This window comes from Catharus ustulatus, chromosome 1 (assembly GCF_009819885.2).
Source record: "Catharus ustulatus isolate bCatUst1 chromosome 1, bCatUst1.pri.v2, whole genome shotgun sequence".
Classification (NCBI taxonomy): domain Eukaryota; kingdom Metazoa; phylum Chordata; class Aves; order Passeriformes; family Turdidae; genus Catharus; species Catharus ustulatus.
The window spans coordinates 119,877,097-119,898,430 of NC_046221.1; the positions used below are offsets into that span (position 1 = coordinate 119,877,097).

The 21,334-nt window shown below is 35.5% G+C and overlaps 1 protein-coding gene across 1 annotated transcript in view; it reads right to left on the bottom strand.

Moving 5' to 3' along the window:
* Positions 1-21,334, bottom strand: part of RB1CC1 (RB1 inducible coiled-coil 1) — a 68,532-nt gene that overhangs the window by 11,158 nt on the left and 36,040 nt on the right. Inside the window, exons 10-19 of the mRNA XM_033062566.2 lie at positions 20,461-20,647; positions 20,298-20,379; positions 19,422-19,483; positions 18,331-18,434; positions 15,887-16,013; positions 8,913-10,828; positions 4,504-4,663; positions 2,257-2,365; positions 1,896-2,136; positions 834-885 (exon numbers count right to left, since the gene is read on the bottom strand). Of these exons, the coding sequence (XP_032918457.1) occupies positions 834-885; positions 1,896-2,136; positions 2,257-2,365; positions 4,504-4,663; positions 8,913-10,828; positions 15,887-16,013; positions 18,331-18,434; positions 19,422-19,483; positions 20,298-20,379; positions 20,461-20,647 (3,040 nt within the window). The remainder of the gene's footprint in view (positions 1-833; positions 886-1,895; positions 2,137-2,256; positions 2,366-4,503; positions 4,664-8,912; positions 10,829-15,886; positions 16,014-18,330; positions 18,435-19,421; positions 19,484-20,297; positions 20,380-20,460; positions 20,648-21,334) is intronic.

Genomic DNA, 21,334 nt, shown 5'->3' on the forward strand with positions numbered 1-21,334 from the left:
TTTTACCTCCATACTCATCCTTCTCTTTCAGTTAGAAAAACATGTGCATGAGAGAACAGCAAAAGAAATGTTATGTATTACTATGTTACACCTTCTACCCACAACAAATCCTTTGTAATCAGATGACAGAAAAAAGCATGCACGTGCTCATAGTCAGAAACATCCAGGAAGCTGCATTACAGTGTCACAATCCATTAACAGAAAACATTCCTGTTCTTTATTTGGTCACAGATTTTAGTCCAAGTGATCCTACAAAGCTGGAAGCTAATGATACCTTTTTTTTTTTTTTTTAGGTTGACTTTAAAAAGACAACTGAAATGAAGTCAGATATAACTGGACAGTTAAAAATTACTAGAATCTGAAATACTCCAGTGTAACTACTAGAGGTTAATCTCACATTTTACCAAGAATACAGCCTATGAGGAAAAATTACCCATTTTCATGAAAAACTGGTAAATCAACCTTAAATCCTGTCCAGTTGTTTTGCATGGCTTAATTAGAAAAAGAAATTGCAACTTTTTTCTTCTATAGAAATTCTCTGAAACAATGATCTCCTAAAAAGAGGTATTACACCTGAGTCATTCATACTAAAGCCTACATAAACACAACAAGGATAGGCCAAAAGTAATGGTTTAATAGTTATTGAATTCCAAGATATCACTGAATTACTGTGACCCAAAAGTACAATGAAAAAACATTCCCTGAAATCATATTTATAATTCTTGCAGACACTATATTGCATCACAGCATATAACTCACCACAGCACAACTCCACACGCACATATTTTTTAGCACTTAGTCATAACACTTAACCTCACAAACAATCTACTCACTCTTTCTAACAACATTATCCTCTGCTTTTCTTCAGACATATGAACATTTTCACTAAAAGAGAAAGAAAACGGACAGGTTAAAAACTAACTTTTTTCATAATCAAAAATAGTCTTTTCCACACCCATCTTCACTCAGTGAAGAAGAGTACTATATTTTTGCTAGCACAGAGGAACAGCATTGAAAGATACATGCTGAAAGAATCAGCATTGATAAACCATACTAATCATTACTCCATTTCAGTTAAAAGGCTGTTTAGCTCTAATGTAATAGGAAGTAGTCAATAGAAACCTGTAAAAATGACTGTCTAATCATACATCAAGCCATAATTTGTTCACAAGCTCACTTTAATTTTTTGTACATTTGTTTTGAGACTGCAGGACTAGAACTACTACTATAAGAAACAGCTCTTTTTCTAAAGAAAGGGTAGTTCCTTGTTTTATTATCAGTGCAAGTTTAGTTTGGCAAGGACAAACTGTTGCCAGCTTCACTTCTACAAAGATGTTTAGTGCTCTGGGTATGCGATTCTAGGCTGGGCAGCATCAGTTGTAATGGACAGACTAAAGTCAATGTAAGTACATCTAACAATTCTGTTCTTGTTTCCCTGGTAAAAACCTTGCTCCTCTCATGGGGCTCCGAGTCAGGTTTCTTCTGTGAAAGGTATGGAGAAGCCTGGGATTCTTTAAAACGCTAGTGGCATAGAAGCGAGACACTGCTCAAAAGATGTATCAGTAACATGCAGACTCACAGTTCATTCACCATTACAGTTTTCCTTCTGTTTGACTTACATTTTGTGTACTTAGCTATATTATTTTATGTCATGATTGTGGGGCCAAGTTTCACCCTGAAGCTGCATTCTTCAAAGTTATCAAACCCACACGTTCCTAGTGATTGTGACACCACAACTGTATGCACATGTATTTTTAAAAGAATATTATCAGGAAGAGCATCAAAGGCAGGGGGAGAGTTAAACATACTCATCTGTAGTTCAGACCACCCAAGAGCACACATTTCCAGAATGAGAGCATGCTTTGTGTATTTCTACTCTAATGCCCCATACTTACTGCACAGCCATCATACTGGTTTCCATGGTGGAGTCCATTCTCCCTTCAGCCCCAAAGTCAGCACCCAGTCTGTCTGTGTCAGTGGGCACATCAGCTGCACAGGCTCCACAAGCTTCTGACACTGCTGCCAAGTAGGTTGATGGAGAAAAATTACTACTCCTCAGCTTATTAACTTCTTCTTCAAGCTTCTTCTTCTCTTCCAGTAAGCGAGCTCGATCTTCAGAAAGTGTTTCAATCAAATCTATGACACAAATAAATAGAATTTCTTATAATTACAGCAGCACTAAGGTTCAAAACCAATCTGCAAAGAATGGAATAGTCCTATTAGAAAAGATGAATATTTCTTCAGAACTTTGCTTACCCTTATCTTTTTCTTGTTGTTGTGTAAGCACTTTTAATTTGTCACTAAGATCATTAATTATGTTTTCTTTTTTCATTTTCTCTCTTGCCAGAACAGTGTTAAAGTTGGTCTGAAAAGAGAAAGGAAGTATTACTGAAATAAGGAATGTACTGTAAAAATATAATGCAAAATAATACAAAAGACAGCATGCCTAGCAGTCTTCTACATTACAATTAAACAAGAAATAAAAACTTTTTTACTTGCTGTTTTGGTGAAGAGATAAAATGCCTGTACATTTTATTCTTATGTTTGTCTGTACAATTTTTTGCAATTAATTTTATTTTTAACCCTCTCATTCCCTCAAGCTTGATACATACAAGTAGTACAATAATAAAGAAATAATTTAATAATAATAATAATTTAATAATAACTTGTTGTTTTTTCTTTAATACAATACTTTCATTTCAGTTAATGTAAAATAGTAGAAATTCTATATTTAAAAGCTACTTCAAGGGTTCAAATTATTATGATAAAGCTGAACTGCATCCAGATATGTTATATACAATGAAAAAGAAAAATACCATTATCAATACACTATGAACTGAATTTAAAATACGTTTCAAGTCATGCATTAATTCTTCAGTGAACTATTAATTATTGCAAAAGATACACCGGAATCCTGGTCAATAGCTTGAGTAGGTGAACATAAAAAGAGGCCAGCACAGCCTTCAGTACCAGTCTGAAATCTTTTCACTTCTTCATTCCCTTTTACTCTTAGGGTGCTGCTGAAGAGACAGACAATACCTACCAACAATCATCTATTAAAAGGATATTTCAAATCAACTTTAATTTTTCTGTGAATTTGAAGATTGTCTTGATATATACCTATCAACTCTGTCTTAAAATGTGAACTATTTCGTTGGCTTCACACCTCACACAGGGCACAGAAGCTTTTGTTATATGTCTGCATAACATCTCTCACACCATGAGTGTAAGTGACACCTCAAAGGAAATTACACAGAGGAAAGAAAACAGAACTCAAAAAAAAAAGGTAAGGCTAAATACCCAAAATATTCAGTAATCAGCAGATGCAATGAAGTAAACTGTCAGCACTGACTGATGCACCATTTTGCTGGGTTTGGGGTATTTGTCTGCTTTGGTTATGGTGTTTTGTGGGGGGGAGGCGGGATGTTCCTGCTGTGTTTTTAAAAAGTTCCAGCTTTCCCTGGAATTTGCTGTCAAAGCCTCAGAACCTTCCCTTCCATACTCTGCTGCAAAAATGAAGAATACTATCAGATAAAGAGGAAAATGGAATACTAAGGAATATTGGAAAAATGAATCTAATGATTACCAATGTAGGAAAAAAATTCTATTAGATTTACCATGTAAGGCTAACTTCACTATTAATGCCTGTAGCCCAACTGCAATAATACTTCTTTCTTTATAGCCATCTGCAATTCTGTGTTCCCTGCACCAAAAGTGATTCATAGCATTCATTCACTAAGCTGGCTGATCACCATCCTTGTCTCTGTCCTTATCTGACAGCTACAGTAAGGGAAGTGCTTAAAACAGAAAAATCCTTTCTCAGTGTTTAAATGCAATAAAGCTGCAGATAATAGCTGTTACTAACAGAGATTTAATTTAAGAACTCGAGACTCATCTACAGAAACTAAGAGGTTCAAGATGTTTTGAAAGGAAAAAAAATGTGTGGATACAGATGTAAAAATATTAATCCAGTGTAACGTGATTTTTTCTCAAGATAAGGAGTACCTAGTAGCTTAAAGTTTATTATGTAAAATGCAACATACTTTGAACCTCAAAATACCACCTGTTCATGGCAATAAACTTTAAAAGATAGTAAGCAGCATTTCAAATCATTTAGCATTTCAAATAATTAATTTAGTGTTGTCCACAATTTTTGTAATACCTGGTATCTTTCCGCAGTTAAAGAGATGAATAAATTTAAATTCCAAGCACTTATGCTAAAGTCACAAAACCTGAATCTGGATTACCAGTTTTTTGGTAATTGGTTTGGTCTTTTGGTCTTTTTTTAGAGGGTTTTTTTCGTTTGTTTGGGCTTTTTTTTTTTTTTTAATGCTTAAATGTTTGATTCCATTAACACATCCTATCCTGGCTTCAGATAATCACAAAAGTTTAGAATGTGGAAGTGTTACAGAGCAAAAAAGAAAACAGTACTCTAACTTCAAAGCAGCAAAAGAACACAGTTGTCATGGGAGTAAAAATAATTTTTTTAAAAATTTGCTTTACCTGCTGCTCTGCAGTGAGTGATGTTCTGATGTTCTGCATTTCTTCATTCTTTCTTTTCTCTTGTTCTTCAAGTTGCTCTAAGAACTTCATTTTTTCTTCCTGAAGCTTCTCCTGAAGTTCAGCGACTAAGTTTGATTCAGCAGATGATTCAGCAGGAGGACTTAAAAGAAAATGTTTAGGCTTTAAATGTGCAGCATATACCAAGCTCCACAATGCATGAAATTGGCACACACAAAAACTGTCCGACATTCATTTTGAGACATTATTTCTGAAATATTTAATAAATACTATACTGCAATTAAGCCATTACTAACTTCAATTCTACTTTTAATCATGAGATCTCACCAATTCTTACTCTTGGGCATTCTGTGTTGTCAGTGCGGCACACTGGCTCTGACTTTGAAGTTTTGTTGTGGGGGAGGACTTTTGTTTATACTTTTACTAATGTAACAGAAGGTATGGAAAGTGGTAAAAAGAACAAACAGCTATCAACTTCACAAAGATACTTAGTATGTCAAAAGGCAAAGCCTTATAAAATATCACATAAGGAAAACAATTCAGCAGTAAATCTAATGCTAAGGAATCCAGATGTGAAATTCAGAACTCTGGATTGCAGAGTCTGGAAGAAAGCAGTAGTGGTCGTAAAGGAAGGAAACCATCAACAGTCACAAAGGCAGGAATGATAATGGCTTAAAGACAACATTAAATGGCTTTTGAAACAATGTTACATAGGTTAAGCATTTTTCACCACTGAAGCAAAAACTAACTGCAATCTTTTGTGTTTTGGCCTGAATTATCAAGAAACCCACGAGAAGAACTTTACAATAGAGAAACCCCTTTGTAGGGCAACAGTGGTGAAAAACTGCATTATTTTAAATTTCTATTATTCATCTGCACCAGAATCATATTTAAGCCATATTGATATTAAAATGAATCACATTTAAACCCCAAGCTCTTAGCTGAACTAAACCAAAGCAGGAATCATCTGCCTCTCAGATGGATTGCCTGGAGTACTGTTTGCAAATAACAGCCAAGTACAGGATATCACTGTTCTGCAAAGGATGCTAGCACATTACCAGTTTTTATACCTCATCACTGTACCAGGTAGTAGGTTTAAATATTTAATCTGAAAAGGTCTTATCAACTATAGCAACAGTGACAATGCCTAACTTTATTGTTTTCAAGATACCAAAAGTGTATGTCTTCAGATTGGGTCTTCTTTGCAAGCAAACACTTGCACTGCTCTAATACATCAAAGGATGTACTTAACAATACTGCTGTTCTACCAAATGGGCATATACTCAATATACAAACTTTTATGCAGCAGCTAAGCACTCAAAAAGCCCTTAAGAAGCTTTAAATAAAAGAGCTCTGAAAGCCAACTGAAATTCTCAGAGTGGTAAACAGCCTCTGACATTCTAGAAGTCGGAAGTAAAACAAGCAGATAAAGTCACAAAACACTCAAGCAAACCTTTTTTTGTGCCGAGAAAACATTTTCGTGCTTGATTAAATTTCAATTTATTTCTAAATGAAGCCTAACTAAAAGAGAGAGAGGACAAATGTTCTGTGGTGCTCTGACAGAAGTGGCTGGACAATACCAAGACTGGAAGATACCCAAGCAGTAATCTTCAAAGCAGCTGGGATTCCTATTCTTTTAACATTCTTTACAGTATTATAGGTATTTTAACTAACCAGAAAACAGTTTCAAAATGCTTAACAACAAATCATTAAAGACATTGTGGTTTTCTCTACTGTTTTACACTACTACATAGCGCAGAAAGGGTAAATGGAACTACAAATGCCTTGCAGTTTTGTTATCTTTCCTAATCAAAACGACTTGGTTTTCACACAAACCACAAACACACCAAACCACATTAATTTTTACACAATGGTAATGCATGCATAGTAAAAATTTCTTTGTTGCCTCTAAATATTTTTGTTCATTTTCATGAAAGTTCAAAAACTAAATTCCTTACACCAGTGCAACACATAGGTCAAATTTAACAATCCCTCCTTCTGTCTGTACCTTCTGAATGGTTAATGTAACATTGTTCTTGCAGAAACAACAATAGTCACGTGCTAAACAGAAGTACAGTAATTTCACGATTATAAGCCGCAACTGATTATAAGCCACACATCCGGGTGTCGGCAACTTTTCATTCTTTGTCCATATATAAGCCGCACCAGATTATTAGCCGCACTTTTGTTCGCAGCGAGGATCCATGTGCAACTTTCATGAAGTTGCCAATTAGTAACAGAATCGCGGGATCGTGGGGTTTACTGGTTCGGTTCAGGGCTGGGCGGGCTCGGTTCACCGCTGCCCCGCCGTCAGGGCATGCCGCCACTGCCCTGCCGCTGGGGCCGGGCAGGTTCCGGCTTGGCTCAGGGCTGTTGCGGGTTCGCACTTCTGGGTTGGCAAATTTCTGAACTTCATCCATATATAAGCCGCACCTGATTATAAGCCACACTTCCGGGTTCAGACAAAAATTTTAGTCAAAATGGTGCGGCTTATAATCGTGAAATTACTGTAGTAGTTTTTTATCAGCTAACTGCTAAACAAGGAGTGAGGATTAAAAAATCAACTTGATTTACTGAAGAATCAACTTGAGTTACTGACACAGCTTGGGGTTTTAGGAATTCTAAAATCAAACAACTAAATAATTACTTTGACATATTATGACAGATTTACTTAACATATATGCCCTTTGGAGATAAAACATCTCGAATCCTAGAGAAAAAAACTAACAGCAGAATAAAAGTATAAAAAGGCTTAGGAGGCAAAATGTATTTCAATGACACACTAAAAATTAAATTATTTGACAGAACTTATAACAAACTAACAGCACTTCTTTGGATTGAAGCACATAATGTTTCTCTGAAAAGCATTATCTGTTTTATCCAGTTTGGATAAGACACACAGCTGTGCTTGCAAGTTCAAATTTAAGTGTAGGTGGATTTTTAACAAGTCTGATGACACAGCTACATCTTTTTCCTGTTGAGTCAACTTTTTCAAAATTCTACAATACATTAATACACAGAAAAGAATGCAGAATTTATAACTTTTCTTCACATTTCACTGCATTTCATATATTTTCTTCAATTAAGAAGTGTCGTTCTTAAATTTCATTATATCCCAATCTTAATTCAAAGAAGCAATATTATCTTGATGCATTTCTTTATACACTGACAAGCAAACATAGGCACTAACACATCACATAATTAATGATGGATTTGCTCACATGTGAAAATCCTGAGGTAGCAGACAATTCCAGTGAAGATATTCCCACTTCCCTTGCACTATGCCGTTGGACTCTGCATAACCTCTCCTCTCTTACCTTTTTTTTTACAGTACATTGGCACTCAAAATTTAAAAGCTAACTTAAGTCTGTACTAATTTTTTGCAGTATTCTTGCTTTTATGTCCATTCTGTCCATTTTATTGATCTTTGCCCATTTCACATACTTGGTATAGCCTAATACCTGGGAAAAAATTCCTCTATTAAAATGTTTTACAAACAAGATCTATCTGCTGCACTGATTCACATTACAAGAACATAAATGATAAATGCTAGTATTTAAAAAAAATACTGTTGCTAAGCCTTAGTCACACTGAAAAATTCTACTTCTACTATTACCATTCTATAACAACATAATCTAGGCTGCTGGCAGGCATTAATGAACTCATAAGTACATAAGATATGAGAAATCAGCAAGAATAATTCTATGCATTCTTGACGAGGGAAAAATATATTTTTAAAATGGAAACACCTCTGCAGAAATTAACAGAGAAATTAAAGAAAAACAGCGATGTTAGGATGTTCTTTATGACTATGTCGCACTTTTGTGGTTCATTATGAAGCTCAAACTAAAGACCCCAAAATACATAAACGGGGCATCAAAAGTCAATGGAAGTTCATGTGGCCATGGAACAGCTCTCAGTCAATCCTGTATAAATTCCAATACAAGTTTTCATGCCACCATTATTACCAACCTGGTGTACAGCTAACGAATAATAAAAGTTATCAGGCTAACCTAAAAGTCAGCCACTGCATGTTCTCATAGTGGTAGCAGAGCAAGGATGGGAAAAGAGAAAGGCACTGAGACCATCAGAATCAGAATTTCAGGCAACTTGCTACTGTGGAAACACTCCTTCAACATGACTGAAATATAAAACCTTCATTGCTGTCTTGAAATCATCCTGTATAACATATTTTACAATCTTTGAGATTAACAACAGACAGGGGAACATCACAACCTACAAAAAGGAAGCAACTTTAAATGTGAATATAGAAACCAATACAGATAAATGCTATTACAAATACAACAATTTTAGTTACTGCACAGCATGTCCTGGATATACCATATTGAGTAAAATACTAGGAAAACACAGTAACTTAATTCTTACAGTACCTCTGATTCACTTGCATCTCAAGTTGTTGTATTTTTTCCAAAAGCCCTTTTTCAGCAGCTTCCCTCTGCAATTCCAATTCTTTACAAGCACTTTGTACTGCATCCTCTTTTTCACAACTGAGCTTCTGAATGAGCAACTGCCTGTCTTGTTCGTGGTTAGATACTAACAGTTCTTTCTCTTCCTTTAGCTTATGGATAAGAGCTTCATATTTTTCCTGCTGCTCACAGAGAGATAATTTTTCTGTTTTTTCTTTCTCTAGGGCACTCGTTTCCAACTCTAACTTACTTTGCAGTTCTGTTATTTGCTCTGAAAGTCTTTTTTCTGCCTCAGCAGTTTTTTGATGAAGAAGAGTTACTTTATTTAATTCAGTTCTAAGCAAATTTGATTCTTCTTCATATCTATTTACTAGCTCAGAAATACACTGATCTTTCTCAATTGTCATCAGAGTCCTTAGTTCTGATAAGCCCACTTGATATTCCTCACTACTGGTTTGTATTTTATTGTTTAATTTATCTATCTCCTTTCTTAAGCTTTCAGTTTCCTTGTCAATCTGGGATTTTAAGGTCTCTTGTTGCTGGTGTCTGCTTTCTTCCAAAAGAAGCTTCATTTCATCAGTTTCTGCCTCTTTCAGGGCAAGTTCAACTTCTAGTTTGCATCTCAAATCAGACAGATCTGAAACCTTGAGTTGTAGCTCTTCTACTTGTTGTTGTTTCTCTTGCATAACTACTTCATGAGATTCCTGCATTTGTTCAAGTCTATGCTGGTTCTCTTTATTTAATTTATCCAAACAGTCCTTGTGCTCAGCTAGGACCTTCTCAAATTCCTGTAAATGCCTGGCTTGTAGGTTGCTTTCCAGTTCTTTTAAATGGCTTTGCTCTAAACTCTCAAGTTCTGCCCTCAGGAGTTGTAGTTTCTCCTTGTTTTCAACATGAAGTTTTTTCAAGTCTTCAAGTACTATTTCACGTGACTGCCTCAGTTCCTTGATTTCAGAATTTTGTGTCTCCATTTGGCATTCCAATTCAAGTAATTTCTGGTCTTTTTCATTCTGAAGGCAAACGACAGCTTCTTTCTCATTCTTCACTATTGCAAATTCATCGTTCTTATTCTGAAGAACTTCCTCAAGGCCTAACAGATCCCCTTTTAACTTTTTGATTTTCTTTTTACTTTCTTCATCATCCTCCAATAATTTATTAATTTTAGTTTCATACTCACTTTTCAAAGACTGCAATTCATTTTGATGTTTATCATTTAGTGCTTTTTCAAGTGAAAGTTTTACCTTTTCAATTGCATTTACTATTTCTAAGGAAGTACATTTTAAAGAATTAGAAAAGTCACACTGCTCTCTTTGTACAAGTGTTCTGAAATGGCAAAGATCTTCTTTTATACCTCTTAAATGTACCTTTGAGTCTTGAGCAATAACCCTACACTTCTCCACACAAACACTGAGAGAAGCATTTTCTACTGGAACATCCTTTACACAGGAACTTGTGTCTTGCATACGTCTACTGTCTATTGCATTGATAACTGAAGAATAAAGAGATTCCACCATCATTTCCGGGCTTTGTGGGTCACTTATTACATTAGGAGACACTGGATTTTCTTCTATAACAAATTCATTTACTGCTGACATAAAGTCAGATTCTGGACTCTCTGCTAATGAATCCAAGTCTAATGATCCTTGCTTAAGAGCTTGCTCCAAGTTTGGATGGGCAATAGTTTCAAAATCGAACGTGTGAGCATCAATGCTGTCTGGAGACAATTCTTCTAATGGGGCTGGGGGACACACAGGAGGACACAGGGGACCCTGAAGACTGAGTGATGGAGGAGTTCTTGAAGAGGTAGCAATTGCAGTTCCTGTAGTACTTTCCATCCTTGGTGTGGTAGCAGATTGTGGCGATGCTTGGCTATTGGAGGCCTACAAGTTATAACAAGAAATAAACACAAAGTGATAAGCAGAACTGCTAATATTAAAAATTAATTCAAAACCACCAGGTAAAACAAGAACTTTAAAAAAAAATCAGCCTTATTATTTGTAACAATCTAAAATATGTACTACTAAAACTTAAGCAAAAATTGCAGCAAGTCAAGGAGATCTTCCATTAAGTTTCAGAAAAGCATCATTTGTAAACACAAATAAATACGAAATGTTCACCTAGCTGAAAGTCCTATGTAGAACATACCCAACTGTATCTTACCAGTCAGAAATAGGCCTTCTTACAGCCTACTTATTTCAGATTTCCTAATAATTTTGTTACTAAAATATTTTTCTTCTATTATTGCCAATACTGTTATTAAAAACTCCTTTTGTACCTTATGCTATTAACTACCATATACAACAGAGAATATGGAAGCCCTAATGCCAATAATACATCGGTAGATTCTTTAGACAAAAATATAAACCTTAAGTTTCAGCAAGTGTAGAACACATTCCAGTGTAAGCCAAAAAGCAACGTACAGCCTCAGTATCCACCAAGGACACATTCCTGTAAAAGTTTGTAATAGGATGGATATTGAAGCAACTTTTTCTAGGAAAATTACAGTGGAATAGACACAGTTAAAATACATAAGGCAAATAGCTGTGAGACACAGAATTAAGGGATATGTACAGGATCATCAGGATCACAAACTGGAAGAGATGCAAAGTTTTCTGGACAAGTTTTTGGTGCTCTGAAAGGTCCCAGATGTATTATTCTCTGTAAAACCATAGCTCAACCATTACCCTGTTCTTCCATCCTTCATCACTAAGAACTTGTTTTATTTTATTCATCGAAGAAATGTGACCCCTTGAAAAGAAATAGCTCCTGAAGAAAATCTCATGGGAATTTTTCCAGTAGAAAATTCCCATAAGATGTTCAGTCTCAAAGTGCTGGAAATATGGTGGTGCTCTTCAAAAAGCCAACAGTCTTCCAGCTGACAATTCTGTGATCTGGCTCAGGTCTCTTTCCCAAACCTTCACCACTGCCTCAATGCACCTAAAATGCATGTCTGATGTTCTTCACTATGTTAGCTTTTATTGACGAGACTTCTGCCATGCATTGATTTCAGCTACTTGACTGGCAACAGTTAGTGGAGCTTGGCAATAAACGTTCAGCAACAGAACTCCAAAAATCCCAGAAGTGACAAACATTGATCTACTGCCATACAAATAGCCATTTCTTGCTTTCTTGATCTTATACAAATGATCGCTACTCAAAAAGGGATCCTATCTTGCTCTGTACCAAGCAAATGTTCTCTTAATGGAGATACAGTGTGTTTAATAATTCTCAGCTGTGATTCTATTTCCAGTTTCAATGCTCATCTATTTAGCAGAGTTACATTTGTACCTGAGCTCCCTTAGTTTTTGAATCTTTATGAATCTAAATCATACAATGATTTTTACATCATTGTGAAAAAATCTTGTGGTCATTGCACACAGAATATTTTATTTATGAAAAGTGAACAGGACATGAGAAAACAATGGAAAGGAAATGTTCCTTTTTAATTTATTCTATTAGCCCAGCTTTAAGCATTTCCTCAGATATAATTTCAGCTTGTTTATCTAAGAAAACTTCCAAATAGAGGTGTTGAAGGGTATCATGTATATTGATACATGCCTGGGTTCAAAACATGCTTTTAGTGACAAACAGCTACCATTAATAAACCAGATCTTTAACAATAACAAAAACTAGCATCACACATATATCAAGCACACACTACAAAAAGCATTTCAAAGACTCTGAATATGGGAAAGTCCTACAGAAATTCACATGCAAAGGAATAACAGTATCTACTTTTGGCAACCCCGTAGAATTGTCCTAGAAGGTAAAGAATAAGGGCATAGCATAAATAAGAAAAAAAAAAAATTGTCACTCTGTAGAATAATGAGCTCTGTTTCCTCATGACCTGGGCCTGTAACATACTACATGCCTCAGCAGTAGCTGCTGTGAGATGGGTGTCTAATGAGAGCACCCAGCTACTGCTTAGAGAGGAGTTAAACCTCACATTATGAGTGGCTGAAAGTATACAAAGACTTTGTTTACTCAAAAGCCCGTGCCTGCCATCTAGTCTGTTTACAATCTACAGGCAACAATGTATGCACATGCCACACACCAATTTTTGTAATGACAAAGGAAGAGGAGTCAAGAGTAAAAAACAAAAAAATAGACACAGAAAAGCAGAAATAATTTCCAAGTTCTCAGGTATTGCAGGATTACATGCCTTGCTCTAATTATGCTACTACAAAAAACAGTAGTCAGGGAATGGTGCAATTCTCAGAAAGACTTCAAGTAGTGTTTCAATTCCAAACTCAACTAGAAGAAATGGTAGATTTATGATCTGGTTTGAAAAGTCAGCTTCTTTTATAAGAAAAACTTTTAATACCAAAGGATTGCATACGTTAATTAACTACTAACCATTGAGAAGACACCTTAATCATCTTACCCATGAGCACCTTAGATTTTCCTGGACACTTTTAACCCATCTGCTGATCTGCTTAAACTTTGTATTATGGAAATAAGAGGGCACAGCAACACCTTTGATGTAAGGCTATTAACTTACAAAGAATAAGCAGGTCTTAAAAATGAAACAGATTTCAAAGTACTTACAAATTAAACAACTACCCACAAAAATGTCCTTTAACTACTCCAATGTAATACTAAAGTAAAAAATTATCATTAGTGTTCTATGAATTTGAAAGCTGAAACAGTAAGAGTTATGTGGACACTTGAAAATAAATACTCTCATCACCCCCAGTAAGGTATTCTTATGTCTCTCCTCTGACTTGCTGTTTTCTCACTTGTCTGCAGTCACAACTTTTCCCTTCTGCCTAAAGCAACTATTAAAAGACAGTTGCTGTGGCAGATGCAGTAGGATGAACTTCCACTTGATTCAGACAGAATTTGACTACTGTGCTACCAACAATCCAGGGAAAGTAACCCAGTCAAATTTGAAGAACCAAGTTTCTGCTGCCACTAGTATGGAAAGGGGTCTAATGTGTCTCCTTGGTAGAGTATGAGAATAATAATATGGGTAACACTCAAAACTTGCACATTATTGCCAACTCTGCACCAAGCTGGGACAGTTCACCACCAGAAAAAGTGGATGCATGAAGATGTAGGCATCTTCAGGGACAATTATTAAATGTTTATTCATCCTTCATTATCTACTGTGAATTCCCAGCAATACTGAAGATATAAAAAGCAGCACTTTAAAAATTACTTCATTAATTATACAGAGGCAAAAGTAGTATAATTTAAAAAAAAACACTTCTATATTAATGGCAGAGCAAAATAACAGAAAGACCTTGTGTCTTTCATCAAGTAGCAACAAGTACACTGCCTTTGAAAAGAAAAAACTGACAAATCCATTTGCTTCAGTTCCAAAAACAGTTCAAATGAATCACTGAAACGACACACAGAGATGGGCATTTTCAAGATGACATCATGAATGGTCCAGCTCTGACTGTGCAATGCAATTTACTCTAAGGAAAGAAAAAATTATCCAAATCTGTCTACGCACCTGACATTTCTGTATGAGTGAAGAATCTAAATCAGTCAAACAAAAGCAAAAGAAAATAGTGTATTTTCCTGATTTGGTAAACATCTTTTTCAGTACAGCCAGACACTGATAAAATTTTTTCAGATAAGCATGTCAGAACAAAGAAGGGGAAGTTACAAAGACTTACAAAATTCAGGCACATTTCCTGTTTATCTTTCTACTGTTATTATGCATATTTTGAATTAAAACAAATTTCACATTCTTCTGACATAGCAAGCCTTAGTGAAAAAAATAATTTATTAGAACAACTATCACTATCCTGGTTTCTTACGAGATAAATTTCAGGTTGCTCCATTGTGGGAGTGAACTTCCATATTTTAGAGTAAAGTCTGTTGTGAGGGCATGTTCAGAAAATGGCAAAATTTCACTGAATTTCACTTCCAGCAATTTCAATGGTTGTTAGTGTTCAGGACCCAATCTTTTTATTCTTAATGACTGTTCATTTGAAAAGCAATCTTCATAAAGACAGAAAATAGTTGGGAAATTACTTTAGTGACACACCTTTTCTACATTACAGAACGAAGAACAGCCCAGATTTTATATTTTACACAAATAAAAGATTTCCAATAAATCTCCTGTCCAAATCCCAGAGAAATAAAAAGATAGAGAATTTCACGTCACTTGGTTTAAGCAGAAAATTGCTATTCAAAATTAAACATGCCCATAGACTTATCTGTTATACAAGATGCTTCCAGGAAGCCAACTGCATACAACAATTTACACTGAAGACAACAAAACAGCCCCTGGAGAATCCTACTGATTTTCTACAGTAAAAGAAGCCCAGTTTGAAGCAGACAACTTCGCAAAAAATCTTAAACACTGCTAAATTCACCTAGAGTTTCCCTGAGAGAGGCCACAGTCAGAAGCTACAAGGAACCTGTTGGGTGTATTATGGAAGTTAGAGCCTGCATGCACAGAAGCAAAAGTGATTGGCAGAAATACAGTTTCTAGGGGAAAGAATCTTTTTGACAGGCAGAGTAAAACTAGGAAGAAATCTTTCTACCATCTGTCCCTCCTATACTCAAAGGAAAAGACTGCACAACAGCCAACTAAAGCCCTAAAATCTCCTTAACTGTTTGTGGCAAAAGGACCTAAGAAACAATGTAGAAATCCAGAGAAGTAACAATGCAGAAATCTAGAGAAGTAATAAATTCCCAGAATATGACCTAAAGCAATGAAGACAGAATGAACACATTCTGCACACAGAAGATTTGAAAATAACAGAAAACAAAAGTATGAACAGTGCAATTCTACAACCTGTGTGGAATACAAACATCTGTTAAATATTCTCAGAATATTTACAAGTTCATGATTGAAAAGGAAACTTACGCAGTTAATCTTTATATCAGGAAAAACAAAAATATATTCTATTATGAGAATATTCTACTGTTTTAAATATAATACTACCTTTTTTACCGATAAAGAAAAGCAAAAATACCTTTTGTTCATTCAGCAGGTCTGTAATGGTTTGTGACATTTCATCCAAACTCTGTGCTGCCTTGACCAGGTTATGTAGAGCACGTACATGCTGGTGAAGAGGTTCAAAGTCACAAAGTATGGGAACCCTTAAAAACAGTACAAGATTATTTTTTTCCACACTGTTAGTTTAATACTCCAATCTATTAAATTATTATGTGTATATTTCAACAACACTAAGCTCCCCTCTGTGTAAGGTTCACACTTTCTTAATTTAATCTTTTTTATATGGGAAAAAGTCTACTAAGACTCTCCAGTATTTTTGTTTAAAATTAATTGGGCGCTTTTAAGAAGTCATAACAATAAACAGTGATGAGCAAGTAATTCCAGTCTTTCCTCCCAAAGAAAGCATTTGCCAGTAGCAGTTAGAGATCCAATGACAGTAACAGAAGTGATTAGATCTCTAATTGAAGCACTTGTGTTTGCAAATTACTATATCTTGTCTTCAGTTGGATTCTCTTCAATCCAGCTCTTCCTTTGAAGAAGCAATTAATTCTCTACTACTTTATTTTCATGACAGGTAACCTAAATGATCAAACTTCAAGTGTGTGTGAAAACACAAAGCAGGAGTTTATTTAGACTAACAAAACAGTAAAAGCAGATTATACTCCAATGTATTCTGCATTCTCTATTCAATATATATGGCAAGTGGCATCAAGCATATTTTTGCAGAATTAAGATTTCAATAATTGCCTAAACACAATTTCAGAAGACTGAAGCATTGTAAGTAAATTAAAACATCATTTTAATTATGCAGCTGAGAGGTTCAGTCCTGATAGACAAGGACTTTGTGCTGGGTCTCAGTTTTGCCTGTTGCTTGGTCTTTACATGTTAAATGAAAGCACCAAAGAAAGTACTGCTCTCAAGTTTCCTCTGAAGATCAGCATCACCGGTGAGTGTCAGCTTTTCCCACTCAAGCTGCAAGTTCACCACTATCCTCTGTATTTTTCACCAAAAGCAACCCTGAGCCCAGAAACCAGGAAGAATGACATAATCCCACCTCTATTGCCATCAAGTGGAAAGCTGTGTCACTACAATTCAAACCAACTTCTGACAATAGCAGGGTAAAATTCTTCCTGAACTCAGTATTAACTTCCAGGAAGGTTGTACAATTCTCACAAATTAAAAAAATCAGGCAAACATTAGGAACACTTTTTTCCCCAAATGATGAGGAGCAAGCCAAGGAACAGAACAAGAGAAATTAAAAGGGTACATCAGCTGTAAAATAACCTACAGCAAATCCACTGTCAAGCTTACTGAGCTCACTACATTTGTTAACTCCACCAACACCACCACAAAGATAGTCAAGAATTCTGAATCAAAAAGAATGCCAGTTCAAAACACAGGTGAAAAAACAGCAGTGAATGCAGCTCCTGCCTTAAGCACCAGTAACAGGTATTAGGTTGACACTGTTGGTGAGCCCAACAGATGGCAGTGAAACATCCTCCTCTTGCATTTACCTTTGTAAATGCAATTCCAAACTTTGTGGAACCATGGCCTCGGGGCTTAAGAAAAAAAAAACAAAAAAAAAAACACTACAGCAAATCTCAAACTGCAGATCTCTTTTAGGAGGAGGATGATGATACATGCAACATCTGAATGTGGTCATACTGAAAGATCTCCTCCTAGGCAGAACCTTGCACAGAACTTGCTACTGCCCATTTCTGGTCCATTATCTTGGCTGGCATTTCTCCACCTTGACTGCTCCAAGTTTGGAAGCTCACACTAGCAGTCATCTTTTTCACAAAGATATCTCCAAGCTCTAGATAAGGAAATAATCCCGTAAATTGCTTGTGCAACAATCCAGTAGCTTTCCTGTCTACATACGCATGTCTGCCTCATTGTTGGGAAGTATGAAACATAGAAATAGAGCTTCTACTCAAAATGATCGATTTCCAAAGACAGCATAAGTGCTTAAGACAATACACTTTTCAGCAAAATCAGTTTAATAAAATTGGAGAAAAAGCAAAAATTGAATATAGGAGATCTCTATGATCTCACACTGAGCTGAAGACGTTTATTTTATTTCCTGCATAATATCACACAACAAAGAGCAAAAGAAAAAAGAATCAAACCTCATTATGATCTGACAAAACAGAGTTTATTTCAGTTTAAAACTTTTTTTTTTGCTTTTTAGCTCTGAGGCAGATCAAAGGAACACCCAAAATCCTTTACATCTCAATACAGAACAGACATGTTCAAACCATAAGAATTGAGTACATACATATCTACATTAAATCAATGAAGATCATTGCTTAGGAATGGTAATACATCAGAAAACACCCATATTTGTTCTTTATGGAAAATTACCTAAGGGGGTGGAAAACTCATGGGGATGGGACCCCTGGGAAATAGGGGAAATGCCCCCTATTTCCGTAACACATGAAGTGTAAAAAGGTGCCTTACCTGAGTAATGGCTGTACTTCTGAAGGGCAGAAAGACTGCAAAAACTGCAAGTCACTCAATGAGATATCTGGAAGCTCACTGTCAAATCTGCGAGGTTTTCGTGTCTGTAAAGAAGATATTAATTCACACGCTGCTGTAAAGTATCAGATTACTAAAGAATGATTAAAAAAAGCTTAATAACACAGAAAAGTTAGCAGTAAACTGACCTCTTATTCAAAAGATCTTTAATTTTTAAGAAACCATGTCTGGTCCTATGCCCCAAAAAAGCCCCTTACACTTGTAATGCCTTAACTATCCACAGTGCTTGGGCAGCAGTAGAATAGAGTATTCCAGTTGGAAGGGACCTGTAATGAGCATCTAGTCCAGCTTCCTCCCTACTACCAAGCTTCACAGGTATTATGGATGTGTTTAGAGGTTAAGGGATAAGAGATGGCAGATTTAATGTGCTGCTACACATGCCAATATTAATTCAGTATTTGAAACATTTAAATGAGTACCATTCTTATTTTCTGAGTATCCTTTAAACAAACAAAAAAAAAGCTGAAAAGGAGAAGCTGAAAAGGTTAAAAAGGCAAAGTGCAATGGCAGCATTAGAATCAGGGAGTTGGTTTACTTCAATTAACCAAGCTGTATGAAATCCAAGCTAACAGGCAATGCTTAATTACAATGCCCTCATGTTATCAGCCAATTAGGAGGTAAAAATGCTTTTCCACTCATCCAGTGATTACATGGAAAACTTTTACTTGCTTTTACCATCCAATTAATTTTATTGCTCTGTTATTCACAAGACAATTAGATGATCAAATTATTCCTCTTGGTTTTTTCTGACCATTAAGAGTATTTTTTTTTCAATACCACAGACTAAAAAAGGACCGCTAAAAAGGAGAGTTGACATTTCCTCTTCCATTGCACTGCAAGTTACAAACCAACAATAATACAGGTCACTTGAAATGGCAGAGAACACTAGCTCCCAGATTCTTCATCTGTGTCACAGCAATGCAAAAGGCATATAGCTTCAATGAATTAAGCCCAGGTTTTTAATTTATGAAACTATATAGAAATTAAATAAACCCAAAGATATGAGTACATACACAAAAGGATGGAGGCCAGGAGTCAAGTCCTCTAAACAAACGATTCCTTAGAAAAGACTTCCCTGAAGAAAAAACCCAAACAAACAACTTAAAGGAAGAAATGTAATGTCTCAAGAGGAATCAACTAAAGTTACTGCAGTTTAATAGCTGAACTGCACTTGGAAGCATTACTATTTATATTGACAAGTACATAAAACTGCAAATGACCATAGAACATCAAGTAAAACCCACCATTCAAGCAGAACGCCCTTCACTGAAGCCTCTTTTTGCTTAATATTCACACAGGCAAAAGCCTCAACTTCTTTTCAAAATTTTCACTGTAATCTTCCTCATCTCCTTTCCAATAAAATTTGATAAATTTTCACTCAATTTTCTTATTTTAGTTGTCCATTCAAAATGTAAGTTACAGACTTTGCAGGAAAAGTAATCAAAATTCTTTTACTAGAGGATTTTAATTATTTTTTAAAAACTTCTGGTGATGGTCTTTAGATATGGGTATTAGTTCTTGGATTCTTCTGGAGTAGTACAGAGGAAGTCACAGCATTCAGTAATGGTTTTAGAAGTGTTATTTAAAAGAACAATAAAGCTCATAAGGCATGTTTAAGCACAAATTGCATTTAAATGTTGTAAGAAACCACATCTTTTACAACCATTAATCACAACTTTCATGTTATTTTGGATAATCTATATGAGATAGTTGATTGATTTGATTAACAGGAAAGTATTTTCTTTGCAATAGGACCAGCATGCACTTCCTATTTAAGCAAAAGAAAATTTTCAGATATTGAAATTAGAATATGATGAAAATTCTTCTAAACTACAAAGACAAGATATATACTTTAACACAATTTACTTCACGGAAGAGAAAGTACTTACTAAAGAGTTTGCCAAAAGATTCCCTTTTTGCCTTTTCAGCTTCATATAGATGCTTCCCATCTTTTATTAAAGCACCTGCCCACTGTGAAAGGGGAAAATATGTAGTCAGTTGTTAATTTATATGCTGATACAAAGGTTTGGTCTCAAAGTTTTATTTACTTACCTCCCTGTAGTGTTTTATGAACATTTTTCTCCTCACAACCTCAACAACAGCTAAACAGTACATCTGAGGAACAGTACTGAGAGCCTCTACAACTTTGACCCTTTCTAGGAGCTCTGTTACAAGACGAAGCAGTGCTTGTAGTTTCTCTCCATCTTGGTCAGCATGAAGCATTACAAAACAACACCATCTGCAAAAGTAGGTTACATTTTAGAAGACCACATCTTAGCAATTTTTTTTTTTAATTTAAAGTAGATTAGCAACACATCTGGATGAAATGAACAATGACATCATTTCACATGGGACAACAGGCTAAATGAAAGTACCAAGCTATTCACAATTCAGTAGTCACCTTGCAGTTTCTTATTAATTTCTCACAATAGAATATCCACATTGGTGATCAAAAATGAGAATCTATCACCATTTTCAGTTAAGACATTGTTTTTAACAAGTTCTTTGCATATGTAACCTTAGGAGTAGTAATAATGCAACTTTCTCCAGTAGAATTAAAAAAAACCTGATACATCCTGAGAAAAAAAAAATCACTACTTTTTGTTTTTATTAAAAATACTTATTAAAAAGCTTTAGCAAGAGGTATTAAAGGTTGGAATGCTATCAAAGAACACAACACCGGGAAGTAAGTTCACACAATACTCACACACTACAAGCAACAGTCCCTGTAAAAAATTCTCAAGTCTTGCAACCACATCTTCAATTCCCTTAATCATACAATCAACAGAAAAATTTCAAGCACAGACACCAATATAAATAAACCACAGGATAACTACTGATAAGGTGATCCACTGGTGTGCTTGAGAAGAAACATTACAGCAACTTCACCACCAGAGAAGCCTTAAGGTGGAGGTATATCCCACAA